The sequence below is a fragment of the Phoxinus phoxinus genome, assembly GCF_949152265.1.
Source record: "Phoxinus phoxinus genome assembly, chromosome: 13".
Classification (NCBI taxonomy): domain Eukaryota; kingdom Metazoa; phylum Chordata; class Actinopteri; order Cypriniformes; family Leuciscidae; genus Phoxinus; species Phoxinus phoxinus.
Window position 1 is genome coordinate 11,199,577 of NC_136888.1, and position 16,342 is coordinate 11,215,918.

At 37.8% G+C, this 16,342-nt stretch overlaps 1 protein-coding gene and 1 long non-coding RNA gene across 3 annotated transcripts; one reads left to right on the forward strand and one right to left on the reverse strand.

Annotated features, from left to right (window-relative positions):
• Positions 1 to 150: 150 nt before the first annotated feature.
• On the reverse strand, positions 151 to 3,240 carry LOC307009802. 2 transcript variants are annotated; one of them, XR_013800109.1, is made up of 5 exons: positions 3,190 to 3,240; positions 2,765 to 2,845; positions 1,804 to 2,131; positions 1,529 to 1,704; positions 151 to 786 (listed from the first exon to the last, which is right to left on the reverse strand). It is a non-coding gene; the product is annotated as an uncharacterized lncRNA (long non-coding RNA). The 2 variants fall into 2 exon arrangements; XR_013800110.1 differs by lacking the exons at positions 2,765 to 2,845; positions 3,190 to 3,240 and having other exon boundaries at positions 167 to 786; positions 1,804 to 2,753.
• An 852-nt stretch (positions 3,241 to 4,092) lies between these two features.
• On the forward strand, positions 4,093 to 15,729 carry psmc1a (proteasome 26S subunit, ATPase 1a). Its single transcript, XM_079632786.1, has 11 exons — positions 4,093 to 4,418; positions 4,894 to 4,947; positions 5,134 to 5,230; positions 5,339 to 5,463; positions 7,276 to 7,461; positions 8,773 to 8,901; positions 9,965 to 10,061; positions 10,144 to 10,333; positions 13,073 to 13,224; positions 13,415 to 13,569; positions 15,489 to 15,729. The coding sequence occupies exons 1-11, from the start codon at positions 4,416 to 4,418 to the stop codon at positions 15,621 to 15,623; spliced, it is 1,323 nt and encodes a 440-aa protein (XP_079488912.1). The 5' UTR covers positions 4,093 to 4,415; the 3' UTR covers positions 15,624 to 15,729.
• The last annotated feature ends 613 nt before the right edge of the window (positions 15,730 to 16,342 follow it).

The following is a 16,342-nucleotide window of genomic DNA, read 5'->3' on the forward strand; positions in this document are numbered from 1 at the left end:
TTCTCTAATGCACGTTCAGTATTTTTCTCAGGATTCTTTGATGAATAGAAAGTTCAAAAGAACAGCATAGAAATCTTTTGTAACATTAAAAATGTCTTTACTGTCACTTGTGATCAATTTAATGCGTCCTTGCTAAATAATATTAATTATATTATTGACCCCAAACTTTTTTATTGCAAACATCTAAACATCAAATATTACATTATGCTTTATCACTGCCTGATACACATAATAGTGATATCACACTAGGGGCGATCAGGATGGTCTCTGAGGGAGCAGCAGGAGACGGACTTCTCTCTGGACTGGAAGTGCAGCTGTCTCCCTCTGGACTATCATTGTCCTCCTGATTCTTCTTCAGAAGCTCTTCACCTTGAAGATCAGCAGAAGTCAGAGGAAGTGTCCTAGAGTGTCCAAGGCAAACCTCGTCAAACGTGAAGAGAGGGTTCTTACTGTACGCAGCGCTCAGATTCTCCCAACTCCATCCAGGAACTAAGGTAAAAACAGCACAGAAATGCGGGCATGGGAGAAGATGTCTCCTCCAGTCCATGCATGTACACGAAGGCATCTCATCGCCTTTTCCAAAGTTCACCAGATGTTCTTCCTGTGAAGTCTGACTCTGAACACGGAAGACGTTCTCCCCAGCAGACGTTGTCTCTCGCATTGAAGAGCAGCGACTCTTGGTGCCTTTTCATGATGTGTTGAGCCATTATTCTTGGTCTGTCTCTTAGAAAACAAGGCACATTTCCGCTGTATTTCCGTGAGCCTTTGATATTCAATTCAATGTATCTGTATATGGAAAAACAGATTTTTAGTCAGACAAATTCACGTTTAGTTTCAAAATCATTGGATGAATCTCATAAAAACATATCTAAGTCTTAAAGGCACACTATGCAGGATTTCCGTTTTAGTCAAGCGACCCCTGTGGACTACTTGTATTTAACGTTACTGTCGTAAACATCACTCACGCAGAGCCGTCTCTGCACTCACGGACTGATCCCCTCCCCACTGTATACTGGCACCTGTTCAGTAGGATGGAAGCGTTGGACATCGGACAGGCACAGATAGACTCCGAAAATGTCTATTGACCAGGTAATGTCAGTTACATCGCTGCTCTCGCCAACGAGTGAAAGCCAGTTTCTCGTTTTCTTTCCCTCTTCCGAACGCGCTTTCTTCGTCGACTCTGCCATGATTCATGTCTGAAATGCATGCTAGTGTCTTCTTCCATAGAGGCTGCTTCATATGTTGTTGATGTATGTGACGTCGTGCCGTAAAGCAAGCCGCGATTCTCGTGAGATTTGGCAGGGCGCCACCTCTCAGACTTGCATTGCTAGTTTTGCCAGCGGCGTCCCCCTGCTTTGCTATCGGCGTGATTCGCCCTACTACGAGATCGTTTACCATCGAAATGACTTCAAAGCTGTTATATTAAGGTACAAATCTTGCATAGTGTGCCTTTTAAAACTTATTCTTTGTGGGTTAAGGTAAAATATGACAGGCGTCAGGTGACTTTCCACAATAACCCAGTTCTTACTTTTGATAGGATCTCGGCAGGAAGTCTCTCATAATGACTATTAGTGTTTCGCTCAGGCTGCAGTTTCTGTGACCTTTAAGATAGGAATGCTTCAGGACTTCCTTTTGTCTTTCAACACCTTTATTTGTGAAGACGGTCACATTCAGGTTTTCATTTCTGAACACATTTACCCATCTCTAGTTCAGGAAACAGAAGAGCATAATATGCGTCACTAGTTTTCACACCATCATCATTACTGATTATTAATAGAACTTCCACAGAAGTAACATACTCACCTCTGCATGACAAAGCCATTTTCTGAAAAACCTTCTCAGTTTTTAATTTGACTGCCAGTCCGGATGTTGCTGAAGGGTAACAGTGCTGTTCTCAAAGTCCTCATTCGAGCACTAGTACATATTAAATGACATTAAATGCACGAACACACCTGCCCGCTCGATATGTTTCATCCAGTAAGCACATATGCTGTCCATACAGTAACATAAGCCTCCTCTGCCATGGCGTCTGCAAGCACAGCAACATCTTCACCACGGTACCATCCTCCTCCTCCTGAGAGGGTCTGTACTCAATGGCACAGCCCTCTTCCTACCATGTGTTTACCAAGGCCTACAACATATAACCTCTCAATTAATCTCTTTTGAATGTAATAAAATCATTCCTGCAACATAAAACGTGATCAGGTGTTCAAAGAGCGTCAACATGAAATCCGAATTGACTAGTTGCTTTCTCAATCCTTATTGTGAATGGCCGTCTTTGAACCTCTCTTACTGTACGACGCAGGACCACTGTTAAGGAGCCACGACCACAGAAATCACCACGATTGGTCATCTTTCGTCTGGGACAGTCCAAAGTTGTATGATGTGTAAATAGGGTTGACAATTAAGTAGGGTTGAATAGGGTTGACAATTAAGAGTAATTCAACACAGGTAAGATTGTTACAACCATTTAACAAAGGAGAAGTAATGCAGGGTTGAAATGACGCTATCTAGTGGTGAAATCAAGGACTTTCAGGCAAAACATTACTCAAGCTTCTCCACCTCTGGTACAACGACGCGTCACCATTCCAATTCCTGGGGGAAAAACTCAGATCCCACCCTACATTTTGTGTGCATTATGTTTAACTTGGAAATACATCATATTACAGAAGCTAAACTGGTTTTGAATGTGGTTTCATGTTGACCAACCTTTGCCTATCACAGTTTAATTGTAACAGCACCTCAATCTTGTGACAGTGTTTACCTGTAGATTATAATGGTCCACACTGGACTTCCTGTTTCCTCCTTTGACCTTTTCTATGATGTTCCAAATGTCTCTTGATTCCTGCAAGTTCATTACCAAATAACATTACTCAACATTCTCACAGCATACACTACCATTCAAAAGTTTGGGGTCAGTACGATATGTTGTTGAATGTTTTATAAGAAGTCTCTTATGCTCACTTATGCTCATTCTTAGGCTGCAGTTTTATTTTTTAAAGGGGTGGTTGATTATGATTTCACTTTTTTAATTTAGTTAGTGTGTAATGTTTCTGTTTGAGCATAAACAACATCTGCAAAGTTACGAAGCTCAAAGTTCAAAGCAAAGGAAGATATTTGCTTTTAAATAAATTGTTTTTTAAAGGATTAGTCCACCTTCAAAAAATGTTTTGCTGATAATTTACTAACCGTCGAGAAATAAGGGTCTTATAAAGGGTCTGTTGTCACTCCGCCGCCTGTGCCGGGAGCAGCAGCTCTTTTGCATTTAAAGGGACAGACACAAAAAACGGTGCGTTTTTGCTCAAAAAGTAACAATTTTAACATAGTACTATATAAAAATATCTGTGGGGTATTTTGAGCTAGCCTAAAACTTCACAAACACACTCTGGGGACATTAGATTTATTTTATATCTTGTGAAAATGGCATTATACCATCCCTTTAAATAGGCTACAGTAAAACAAAACATTTTAAAATGCAGTGTCACATGATCCTTCAGTGCGGATTACTCTACTGTTGCTCTGGTCTTCGTCAACAACACGCGCTTGCACCATAGACTGTAAAAAAATGCTTGCACTCCCTCCCTGCTGGTGAGATCGATTAACAGCAGATGATTATGCTCGGTAATCTACTGCTTTTCCTGCAGTTCCTGGATGTCAATGTTGAATTTACTGTCGAATTTGAACCTTATTATATACTGTCTATGATTTGAACCACTGAATTTGTGGAAGCGAATTTGTAAAGCGAAATAAAGTGGACCGAAAATTGCCTGTTGAATATTATAGGTTGTATTTTTAAACAGTTTGAATATTTTGGAAGTGAAATATGAAAGGTGAAAATGGATTATTGAATTTTTATGAATGAAAATGTGTTTGAAATGTTTTGAATTGAAATATTCACAGCTTAAATATACAACCATGTTGAATTTCAGCCCATAAAAATGCAAGCCCTAAAAATACAATGCATTAAAATGCAAGCATGGTTAATGCAATACATATTTTTTTCAAGTAGTGCAATTCAACAGGCTTTTTTATTTCAAAAACATTTGTCATTATTTTACTTCCATAAACCTTCATACTGTGAAAGTCTCGCGAGACCCTAACCGTAGAGCTTGGTTGCAAACAGTGTACTCTCGCGATAATTTCTGGTCTAGCTCTCTTATAGCAAAGAACTTGTATTGACTTATATCTTTGGTTATAGTGTCAAATCGTTGAGAATAGAAGCTTATAAACTTAATAAAAAACTAGTTAAATAATTAGAAACAATATAAACTAATTCGCTCTCATATGTGACATCACGAACAAGTACCGAGAACCTCGGTCAATGCTTCCTCCTCTCCAGGAGGTGGCGAAGAAGGCACAATTGGCTTGATCTACCAGTGCAGAAGAAGACACAGAGAAACAGACATCAAACGACAATGGTGAGACAGCATATTTCCCTTTTCTTTTTTAAATTGTTTATTTTATCTTTAAAATATATGTATTTCTGGTCTAGAAACGAACAATGCATATTTAGAAATGTTGAGCATTTGTCTCAATGTTGTAGTGCGTGATAGACAGTAAATCGGGGAAGTTAGCTTTTAGTGTTAGCTTATAATCAATGTGTAAGATAACAAGAAATGAATGATTAATAAGGTCAGCTCGTTATTGTTATTATATTCACATATCATTACACATCGGTACTGGTATTAAGGCAAGATTGGATAAATGCTCGAGTCAAAGCCTTAACGTTACATACATACCAACAACATAAAGCTAAATATCAATTTCAGCCTGTGTGTATGTGTAACGTTATGTATGTGTGCGTGTATATATATATATATATATAAGCAAAATCAAATAAATTAAGTCATTGTAGATGATAGACATAAATTAAATGAATGTTTAATTTCACAGGGTCAAAGTCAGAGTGGAGGACAAGGACCTGGTGGAGGGAAGAAAGATGACAAGGTGAGAATTTATTTCACAAATACTCTCACTACTATTAAGTGGTTAAGAAAATTACATGAAAAGAGTCTGAAGAGATTCGTATTGGACAAATTTATCCATTTAGAACATTAGGAATTGATTTGAGGAATTTAATCATCGAACCAATTTCCTGCTGCTGATTATTAATTTCTGTGCATTGAATTTTAGGATAAGAAAAAGAAATACGAGCCTCCCATTCCTTCAAGAGTTGGGAAAAGGAAGAAGAGAGTGAAGGGACCAGATGCTGCTAGCAAACTGCCTTTGGGTAAAATAAATATCGTTATACCTAGACCAAACCTGATGAGAGGCTCATACATGAATAGTGGTAGTGATCCATAAAATCATGAGATGTCACTGTAATTTTTTCCCTCAGTCACTCCACACACACAGTGCAGACTGAAACTCCTCAAACAAGAGCGAATTAAAGACTATCTGCTGATGGAGGAAGAGTTCATCAGAAACCAGGAGCAGATGAAACCTCTGGAGGAGAAACAGGAGGTGCAACATGCCTATTATCGTGTCTCTTTTATGTTATATCAATCAATATCGTATCAATCAAGCAGTTTTTTTCAAATCTTCTGAAGAGACATAATCGCTTTACATGATGAACAGATTGAATTTAGACTTTTATGCACATATAAACATTGATCAGCGAACAAACAGAAGCTATACTTGCTTGGTTCATCATGTCTCTTCAGAAGACTTGGATTAAACCACTCGATTCATATGGATTTATTCTACAATCTCTTAATTAACATTTTGAAGCGTCAGAGTTTTGGGTCAATAGAGGAATAGAAAACTCATATTTCATTAAAGAACGCCCTCATTTATTATTTAGAGTGATTAATTGATGGCATAACTTTCAACCAGTGGCGGGCCGTGCATTTCACACCTAGGCCTTCAGTGATGTCCAACCTGAATTAATAACGAAAAACAGTGAAATTCCTGTTTTTATTTTGCACCGGCAGTTATAGGGTTAATGCGGTGAGTTCGGGAAAGGCTGGGTAGAGAGAAACGAGTGGTTCTTGCGTTCTGATTATAAATTCAGAAAAGGAAACTCCCTTGTCTTGTCCTTCAATGGTTACAATAGTATTAATGTTTGAAAAAAGAAGTTGCTTCGATCATAAATTTACAAGAAAAATTAGGAAGAAAATATTATGCACGGACAAAAACGGGGCAAAAAATGCATTATACTCACCAAAACTACTGCCTATTTAATACAAAATCCATTCTAATTTCTTTCCTCAAAAAGACTTAAATTACTTGGATGTACAGGTTGTCTGTGCGTTTCAGTCCCAACAACCTTTTCTATTGCCATCGAGGCTATAAAGTGCTGAAAGTCGAGTCTGTCCCGACGTATTTCTGGCATAAGTTTTAATTGGCTTTAGTGCTGCAAGTGTCTGCTCGACAGAAGCAGTAAACCGGGAAAACACCGCAAAACATGACGATGTGTAACGTTACAGCCGACACAAGCTCTCACGCAGATTTTTGAACGATATCAATGAGATCAGCGCGACTTTTGGCTTCAAAATCAGTCATGGCATACATTGCAGTCAGTTCTGTTTTTACCCGGACAGATCGATAGAGATCCGAGACTCTGCGTAAGCTGAATAAAGCTGAATAAGGGATTTTTTCCGGTAGGTTTGAACCTGCTGGTGGTCGAGGAAGGAAAGAAACATTAATTTGTGGGTTGAAAAACTATTAAATCGACAGGAATATATTTTAGTTTACACAGTTCGCTACAGATGCGGTTAGCTATCTCTGACTACCAGTAATAATAGTACACGCTCTGACCATCCAATCAAAGGGCGTGAAAATGCTTACGTTATTGTATGCCTGCTAGATGGCCCCGGTGCAGTCAACTCGAAATCTGATTGGCTTATTAAATCTGACTGATTATCTGATTGGTTAAAGCAACAGTTTCATTGCCATTCATTTTAAGCTACAGGCGCCCGCACTATCGATTCTGAAGGCCTCGAGGCAGATATATTTGACCCTGGCAACACATGATGGCTGAAATATGATTGGATAAAAGCGCTAAAATAAACATACACTACTGGAAGCAGCGCAACCAAGAGAAAAGCTATGACATTACGAGAATGGACTATTGGGAATCATGTAATACTCATTCATAAAATATATATATTAAAGTTCAAGTCAGTGATTCTGATAATGTTTAGGCCAGCAGAGAAGGCCTTGCTGGCCCTGACGGCCCACCACTGCTTTCAACTTAGGGTGAACTAACCTTTTACAAACACAAATCAAGATAAAAATCATGCCCAGCCCTTGACATAATGTTTTGTTTTATAGGAGGAGAGATCTAAAGTAGATGATCTCCGAGGGACGCCCATGTCAGTGGGAACTCTGGAGGAGATCATTGATGATAATCATGCCATTGTGTCGACTTCAGTGGGCTCTGAACATTATGTCAGTATTCTGTCATTTGTAGATAAAGACCTCCTTGAGCCCGGATGCTCTGTGTTACTGAACCACAAGGTTAGTAAAAGTCTTTCAAATCACTCAGGACCTTAAGAAACTAAAAGATAAATAGACAAAAATATTAATTAAAAAATATTTTATTACCCAAATATTTATTATGCAGTATTTAGGGCTGTAATCAACCAAAGAAATTATTGGTCGACTGAAGTCCTGAAATTTTCGATTAAAAATGACGTTAGGAAAAAAAAACGTTAAATGAATTAGCTTCGCCCTGTGCGCAGTACTTGGTAGCCTTGTTGTCCACCTAAATGAGTTATAAATAAACATAAAAACTAGTAGGCTATTTGCAGTATATTCAATATTTTTTTACCTAATTATTTTGCACTGAAATGAGTCTGACACACAAGTCTGTCGGCTCTGACAGCGTTTCATCACGTGCACCTGCGCAATATCATAGCCTTATTTCCGAAAATAGTACTATGTTGTCAACCAGTGATATCACAAGAACTTTTGAGGAATATGCAACATGATTTAGACAATTGTTTTTGTCATATGTAACTGACAGACACGCACAGAGCGAGGCTGAACATAGGAGCGCAGCTTCGCGGCTGAGACACGAATAGACTATTAACTTAAAGCTTTACTCTTAAACACAAAAGGCACGTCCACTTTAATAAAAAGAATATTTATTAAACAAACCAGATCAAGAGCAGAAACGAAATAAAGTGCATAACTGAAAAATAAAGCATAGGCTCAAAACTAATACAAAGAGTGGGCACAGCGCATTGCGCATTAGGCTCCAAATAAAAAATAAAACGGGGCAACCTAACGCAGACAAGTTAGCTTACCATTTTTAGGTGATATGACATGTTTGTCGTCGAGCTGTGATATGCAAACTGTTGCTTGCAAAATTTAAATTCGACTTTTTTCCCGTTTTCTATTTTTTTTTAAAATGCTGCCACACTGCCGATGTCTTTGTTGACATGGTAGAAGAGGACTGACTATGAATTAAACGCTCTCACAATTAAATAAATAATATTCACCAAACCTTCTAGTAGCCTACTTTCTTCAATCTGTCTCTCTTCAGTGGGTTGGGCTAATCCAAAAGAAGTGAAAACAAGGTGGGTGTTCTGAAGACAGACTGTTACCTGTGAAACAGGGGTGCTCTGGAAACACCCCCATTAGCAATAAGTGCTTTCCACCTGATGAAATGAACGCGGAAAAAAATCGACCAATCAGAATTTGGGTCGAGCCAAAACGTATCGACCAATAATCGACTGGGAGATTACAGCCCTAGCAGTGTTGTTATTATTATGCATTCATTGCAGTAGTTCCGGAATGAAATTTGACTGATCTAAATGTGTGCAGGTTCATGCAGTAATCGGGGTGCTGATGGATGACACGGACCCTCTGGTGACTGTAATGAAAGTAGAAAAGGCCCCACAGGAGACGTACGCAGACATTGGAGGTCTGGACAACCAGATTCAAGAGATCAAGGTTAAAACTGATTATTTATTTATGGTTTATTTGAATGGGGACAGAGACAATGTACACAGATAAAACTGAAACAGCAGAAGCCACCCAATGCTAGTATCATAATGTTTGAAGTGAAGGCTAACTTGCAACACTCGTCCATACAAGGGCCTTCATAAACAATAAACCTTGAAAAAAAAAAAAGATTAATTTTTTTGAACTAAACATGAGTAAAGGTTTATTGCTGAACTAACCTAGATATGGCAGCTCTCTAAAAATACTAAAGCTTGCAGCAGATTTTAAATAAACAAGAAGAAAATTGTGCACCTTTCACGGAGAAGGCAGTCTGAGCAAATCTTATATTTCCTTAAGATAAAACGATGATAATACCTTATTTGCTTCCTATCCAAAATTTCAAGGTCCGGTTTAAAGAGATTTCTATTTGCCTAATTAGTCTAAAATAGATCAAATTGTCAATCTGTTAGGGATATCTGAAAAGTATCTTTACATTTTTTAAAGCAACAAAGCATGATTAAATATTAAGCAATTTCTTATCTTAAAACTAATAAGATTGGCCTTGATCGTTTTATGTATCTTTTTAACATGACTTTTAAAATTTAACTGAAAATCTAAATATATTCCTGAATATTAAACATTTATATTAATTCTAATCTTTAAGGATTCTGTTGCAGGTAGTTTTTTATTAGGAGAAACATGTGGACTTTTTTTTTAAGGTTAAACGCCTTACTTTTTCTAAATTTCTTATTAGTTTGGCATTTTAAAGTGGCTTTTCATTTAATTTCAAAGTGGCTAAAACGGCAAAAAGTATTTTTTATCTTTTGATTGGATCAAAAAATAAGAGGGCATATAAGGGTGCAATATTATGTTTGTTTGCCAATTTTTCTCTGCCCACATGAACTTGATTATATTAGCAGAACATTTCAAAAGCAGAGAGTGAATATTTTGATGAAATGTCTGTGTTTTTTTTCATCCACTCAATCATCCTCAAGAACACTAGCAGAAAATAATCAGCAAATTACATGAAATCAAAATTCCATAATTCCAAGGCATGTTTGACTTTTTATAGGAGTCTGTGGAGCTTCCCCTCACACATCCAGAGTATTATGAAGAGATGGGAATAAAGCCACCTAAAGGAGTTATTCTGTACGGTGCACCGGGAACAGGTCAGTCTGATGGGTCTCAAAACCCAATATCGCATTCATGTGACGGTTTTCTGTGTTGATATTACATATCCTGGGTGTGCAGGCAAGACTCTTCTGGCAAAAGCAGTGGCGAACCAGACGTCTGCCACCTTCCTGAGGGTGGTCGGCTCAGAGCTTATTCAGAAATACCTGGGCGATGGTCCAAAACTTGTGCGAGAGCTCTTCAGAGTGGCCGAGGAACACGCTCCGTCAATCGTTTTCATAGACGAGATCGACGCTATAGGCACAAAGAGGTGAGTCTGGGGATTTTGAAGCTCACGTTTAAGTTTGGGGTTGGTAAGGTTTTTCTTAGTTTTTTCAATGTCAAAGTCTTACGCAAACCAAGGCTGCATTTATTTGATCAAAAATACTGCAAAACCAGTAATTTTATTACATATTATTACAAATTGAAATAGCTGTTCTTTATTTGAATATATTTTCAAATGTACTTTATTCCTGTGATGGCAAAGCTGAATTTTCAGCATCATTACTCCAGTCTCCAGTGTCACATGATCCTTCAGAAATCTTTCTAATATGATTATTTGCTGCTTAATACTTTTTTTGTGGAAACTAGGGCTGAACGATATTCGATTTTAACATCGACATCGCGATGTGCGAGTGAGCGATAGTCACATCGCCGGAACATGCGATGTGAAGGGTAGTAGCACAGTAGCACCAGCGGGAGATATTACGCGCTTCATGAGGCACGCGCGCGGTCTCTTGCTCTCTCTCCCTCTCCGCGCTGCGCGGTTTGGAGCACAGTCTCTGTCTCGCGGGCGCGCTCGCTCTAGATTCCGGAGATTTTAACTAATTCGCGGGCATCAGTGAGCCGCTATTAATATGCGGGTGACTCCCGGAACTTCCGGGAGACTTGGGATGTCTGTATCTATAATAATATCGGCATTAGAATGATTGATTTTTCATTAGGCTATTTTTTTGGTGCTCCCTCAGCTCTTGATGGGAGCGGCGATGCTGACAGAGGCGGTAAAGCTGCTGTTTAAATGTGTTCGGCTTTTCTGTTTACAGAAACACGTCTCTAATCTGTAGATTTAATACAAAATATATTAAAGTTTTATATAATTTTAATTTTGTTTATTTCATATGATTATGATGACCAACACCAACACTGTTTTACTTTGGCACTTTGGCTAAGAAAAGTTGACTTAAAAAATTGTGAACCAAAATGCTTAAGTTGTTTTATAAAAAATATATATTTATTTTAAGTTATATTGTTGTAAACCAATCAGGGGTTTTTTGTGCCTGCTTTTGTGTTTACAGAAATGTTCTAATTTTGGAATAAAATATTAAGTGACCTTTTTGTCACTTGTAATGAAGCTTGCTTATTAGTGAAATTATTAATATCATGGAATGGTAATTATTGTCTTTAGCCTGGAGTTATGGCTCTCAATATCGCAATATATATAGTTGGGGGAAAAAATATCGCAATGTAATTTTTTTCCAATATCGTGCAGCCCTAGTGGAAACCATGATGAATTTTTTTCAGGATTCTTTGATGAATAGAAAGTAAAAAAATAAGAGATTTATTTGAAATATAAAATATTTTGTAAGATTTGTAAATGATAATTCTAAAAAATATATTTTTATTTATATTAAATTATACATTTCTTTACTGTCACGTTTGATCAATTTAATTGATCCTTCCTGAATAAAAATATAAATTTCTTTCAGTGAACAATTAATGACACCAAACGTTTGAACTAGTGTATATAATACAATTTAATGATAACAAATAAGAGTAAATTATTATAAAACAAACTTTTAAATGTTGTGTACATTTATTATATCTAAATGTACACTTATTTACACAATATTCATAATTCACAAAAAAATAAAAAAAATAATTTGTATTGAAGGGATATTTCAGGATTTAGCATTAAGCTTTGTATCAGTAGAAAACCTGTTGTATTTTTCAAATTATTGCTTCCCTCCCTCATATCCCCCTGAAACAAGAGATTTATGTATTTTTTGTCTGAAAAAAATCCTCCGATGACGCAAAAATCATAATTTTGCGTCATCTGAGGATTTTTTGGCTAGAGGCTAAAAACTACAGCCAGTAGAAGGCGCTAGATCCGCAAGTTTTCAACCCGCCCATAGAGGGTGGGATCTCACTCACACAATGTACAAATAGTGTCAGCCATCTTTTATTTTGGAAGCTAAGCTAACGGGTTCTTATTCTGTGAAGAAAGCTGAGTTGTAGGGGTTACCATCCTCTTTTTCCTAGACATGTCCGGCCGCCGAGATCATCCAAAATGTCCGGAATTCGGCTTTTGCTTTCTGCTGTCGCCATTCATTGTTTACATGCACACCTTTTGTTTCAATCTAACTGAATTCATTCCGATTGGTGAATCTGAATGTAGTGTTTACATGAATGCTAAACAAGTGATGGGTTAATGTGCGTTTTTACATTGCTAAGCACATTTTCGCTCCTCCGTGAGAGATACGAGACCGGCCTCGCGTCGTTCTCCCTAGGCTCGTCCTGCTCGCCACAGTAAACATGAGGAATGGCGACTGTAGAACGCAAAAGCCGAATCCTGGACATTTTGGGCGATCGCAAAATCCCGAGCAGACTTGTCACGGAGACTCACTGGTAGCCTAGCCTTGTTTAACTGCGCTCTCTTACCAGTAGGTGTGGCATGGGAGTGCATTCTGGGAGTTGTTGTCTTTCATCCCCATAAGCCAAAAATACATTTTCTGTCTTTTCTCAGTCTAGAAGGCTCCAAATTCAAAAATAAGTCCACATTCCTACTACATAAATGACTATTTTTACATACACATTCGTCTTTCCAGAGGTGAAGTATCCCTTTAAACTTTGACGAGGCTGTTGGTGGATTTTGCAACTGATACTGAAAACATCACTGCTATGTTGAATATACTATTGAATAGAAAACTCGTGTGCGACTACGTGTGTGTATATCAGGTGCAGATTAGACTGTATGAACACTGATGTTCTCTGTTGTTCCTCTGCACTGCAGGTATGACTCAAATTCTGGAGGAGAGCGGGAGATCCAGAGAACAATGTTGGAGCTGCTAAACCAACTGGATGGATTTGACTCCCGCGGAGACGTCAAAGTCATCATGGCTACTAATAGGATAGAGACACTTGACCCAGCTCTCATTAGACCAGGTGAATGAGTCCGCTTCTATTGATTTCTAGTGTGGGTTTCACATAATTAAATCAAAGTGGGCTCACTGGCCAGAGACAAACATCTAATGTCAAACTTTAATGTGGAGATTTTCATCTGTTTTAAAGTGCACATAACTACATAAATATAGTGCATTACTTTGTAGACTAAACGTAGGTGTTGATTCCACAGGTAGAATTGATCGTAAGATTGAGTTCCCACTGCCGGATGAGAAGACCAAGCGCAGAATCTTTCAGATCCACACCAGCAGGATGACCGTAGCAGACGACGTGACTTTGGATGAACTCATCCTGGCTAAAGAAGACCTCTCTGGTGCTGACATCAAGGTAGCATCAAATCATAATTTAATTAAATAAAAGTTGTTTCTTTTGCAATTTGATTACATGGAAAAACAATCACTGCATCCGAAACCACATACCGTACAGTAGGTATTACATTTGTGGCCCTGGATCACAAAACCAGTCACAAGTCGCACGGGTATATTTGTGGCAATAGCCAACAATACTTTGTATGGGTCAAAATTATTGATTTTTCTTTTATGCCAAAAATCATTAGGATATTAAGTAAATATCATGTTCCATGAAGATATTTTGTACATTTCCTACTGTAAATATATAAAACATTTATTTTTTTATGAGTGAATGCAGCATAATCGCGAATATAAATGACAACTTTAGAGACGATTTTTTTGCACCCTCAGATTTTCAAATAGTTGTATCTTGTATATTGTTCTATCCTAAAAAAACATCTATCTACACATCAATGGAAAGCTTATTTAAAGGAGAACTCCGGTGCAAAATGAACCTTTGGTCTAATTACACATTGTTACCTAGTCAACCGTTATCTGAGATTTGTTTTCATGATTATCGAATGTAAATAGTTTTATCTCTAAAAACAGTTTAGCCTATAACGCTAGTATAACGCTAGTATATGGGGCGTAGAGTAATGACAAATAAAAATCGCTTGTTAATACCACTAACAAGGCTCAAAATAGCCCCACACTAACACGGCAGCATAATGAAGGTCCCTACCTTCAAACCGAAGCATTGAGAACTTTGACAGTGTCCAGACAGTTTAATAAGAAGATATTTTATACATACAGTCAACTTCACGTATACAAGCAGAATCCATCTTGGAAAAACAGTCTCTATCAATCGATCTACGAACCACCGATCCAAATGCGCTGGACCATATGAGATTCTACACAGTTCAGCGCATTTGGATCGGTGGTTCGTAGATCGATTGATAGAGACTGTTTTTCCAAGATGGATTCTGCTTGTATACGTGAAGTTGACTGTATGTATAAAATATCTTCTTATTAAACTGTCTGGACACTGTCAAAGTTCTCAATGCTTCGGTTTGAAGGTAGGGACCTTCATTATGCTGCCGTGTTAGTGTGGGGCTATTTTGAGCCTTGTTAGTGGTATTAACAAGCGATTTTTATTTGTCATTACTCTACGCCCCATATACTAGCGTTATACTAGCGTTATAGGCTAAACTGTTTTTAGAGATAAAACTATTTACATTCGATAATCATGAAAACAAATCTCAGATAACGGTTGACTAGGTAACAATGTGTAATTAGACCAAAGGTTCATTTTGCACCGGAGTTCTCCTTTAATCAGCTTTCAGATTATGTAGAAATCTCAATTTAAAAAAATTGACCCATGTGACTTGTTTTGTGGTCCAGGGTCACATTTGGTTTGAAACTTGCTTTGCGACCATTAAAAAGAAAGTTTTAAATAGTTTATGAATGTGTAGTATGAAATCCAGCGTGACCGTGACTACATCTGTCATGTTGTCACTGTCATGTGACCTAGAGCGTTAGTTGTGTCGCTTCACTGCCATTCATAAATCCTCTCCTGTGGCCTCATGGGATAGTACAGTGTCCATCAAATGCGCACTTCAGAATCTCGCCGGAAGTAGTTGGTCATTCTGGTACTTTTTACCTACCGGTACTGTTTTATCAATACTATGAATTTGTTCATAACACTTGTTTTACATAGTTTTATGTAAAAAAAGTAGTTATATCTACTATATAGTATGGAATTAGGCATATTAGGACACAGGAAATGACTTGCAGAACAAGATGGTGTAGTTAATTTCACCTTGTCCGACTAATTTACAGATTTTAGTTTAGGCCTAAAACATGAACTACAACTTGAACAAAGACCACCAATGATTGTGAACAAATTTGTATATGCACTCTGTTGTACTTAAAAGTGAATTGATGTTTTTTTTCCAGGCCATTTGCACAGAGGCAGGGCTGATGGCTCTGAGGGAACGGAGAATGAAAGTTACTAACGAAGACTTTAAGAAGTCTAAAGAGAACGTCCTGTACAAGAAGCAGGAGGGAACACCGGAGGGCCTCTACCTTTAAGATGTCGTTGTCCAGTCTTACACCTTTTTATATTAAGACTTATTCCTGATGTAACCATCTGTTGTTCATTTGTGCTCAATGCCAATTAAATGTTTCTGTTCACTAAGGCTTTACTGAATTCATTGTCTCACGATTAGATCCAGTGATCCAGCTGTCATTGGCTAGAAGATATGTTTTGGAGGGCCGCAATCATTGACCGAAATGGTGATGTTTAATTAGTGACGAAATGGTGACGTTTTCACGGTGTCTATTTCTATTTCATAAGCTAATACAGGTAAACATGTCAGCTGTGTGAATGCTAGGGCTGGGTTGACAATATCGATTTCTCGAGATCTTTTAGTCAATGCTGTTTTCAGTTGATGCGTGAACAAAACTCCACTATTCATTATATAGCACCTGCCATTCAATACTTGCAAAAAGCTTGATGCTTTGTTCATTTTGATATGAAACAAAGTCTGAGCTTTCAAATGTTCAGTTTTGTAACAAAATTTCAAACTGTCGTTTTGACTCTCTTTATTTTGGCCTGATGACACTGTAGGTCTCATGATAACCTCTTCCTCTTTCTCTCTTTAAAGTGAAAAAAGTGAAAGTGACATGTGAAGGCCAAATATGGTAACCCATTCTCGGAATATGTCCTCTGCATTTAACCCATCCAAGTTAGTGCATACACATTAGGAGCAGTGAGTATTACACACACACACACACACGGAGCAGTGGTG

Excerpts from the sequence above, each read along its gene's own strand:
- psmc1a (XM_079632786.1), top strand. Across the intron at positions 4,948-5,133 it reads GAGGGAAGAAAGATGACAAG|GATAAGAAAAAGAAATACGA; the intron begins GTGAGAATTTAT and ends ATTGAATTTTAG. Across the intron at positions 13,570-15,488 it reads TCTCTGGTGCTGACATCAAG|GCCATTTGCACAGAGGCAGG; the intron begins GTAGCATCAAAT and ends TTTTTTTTCCAG.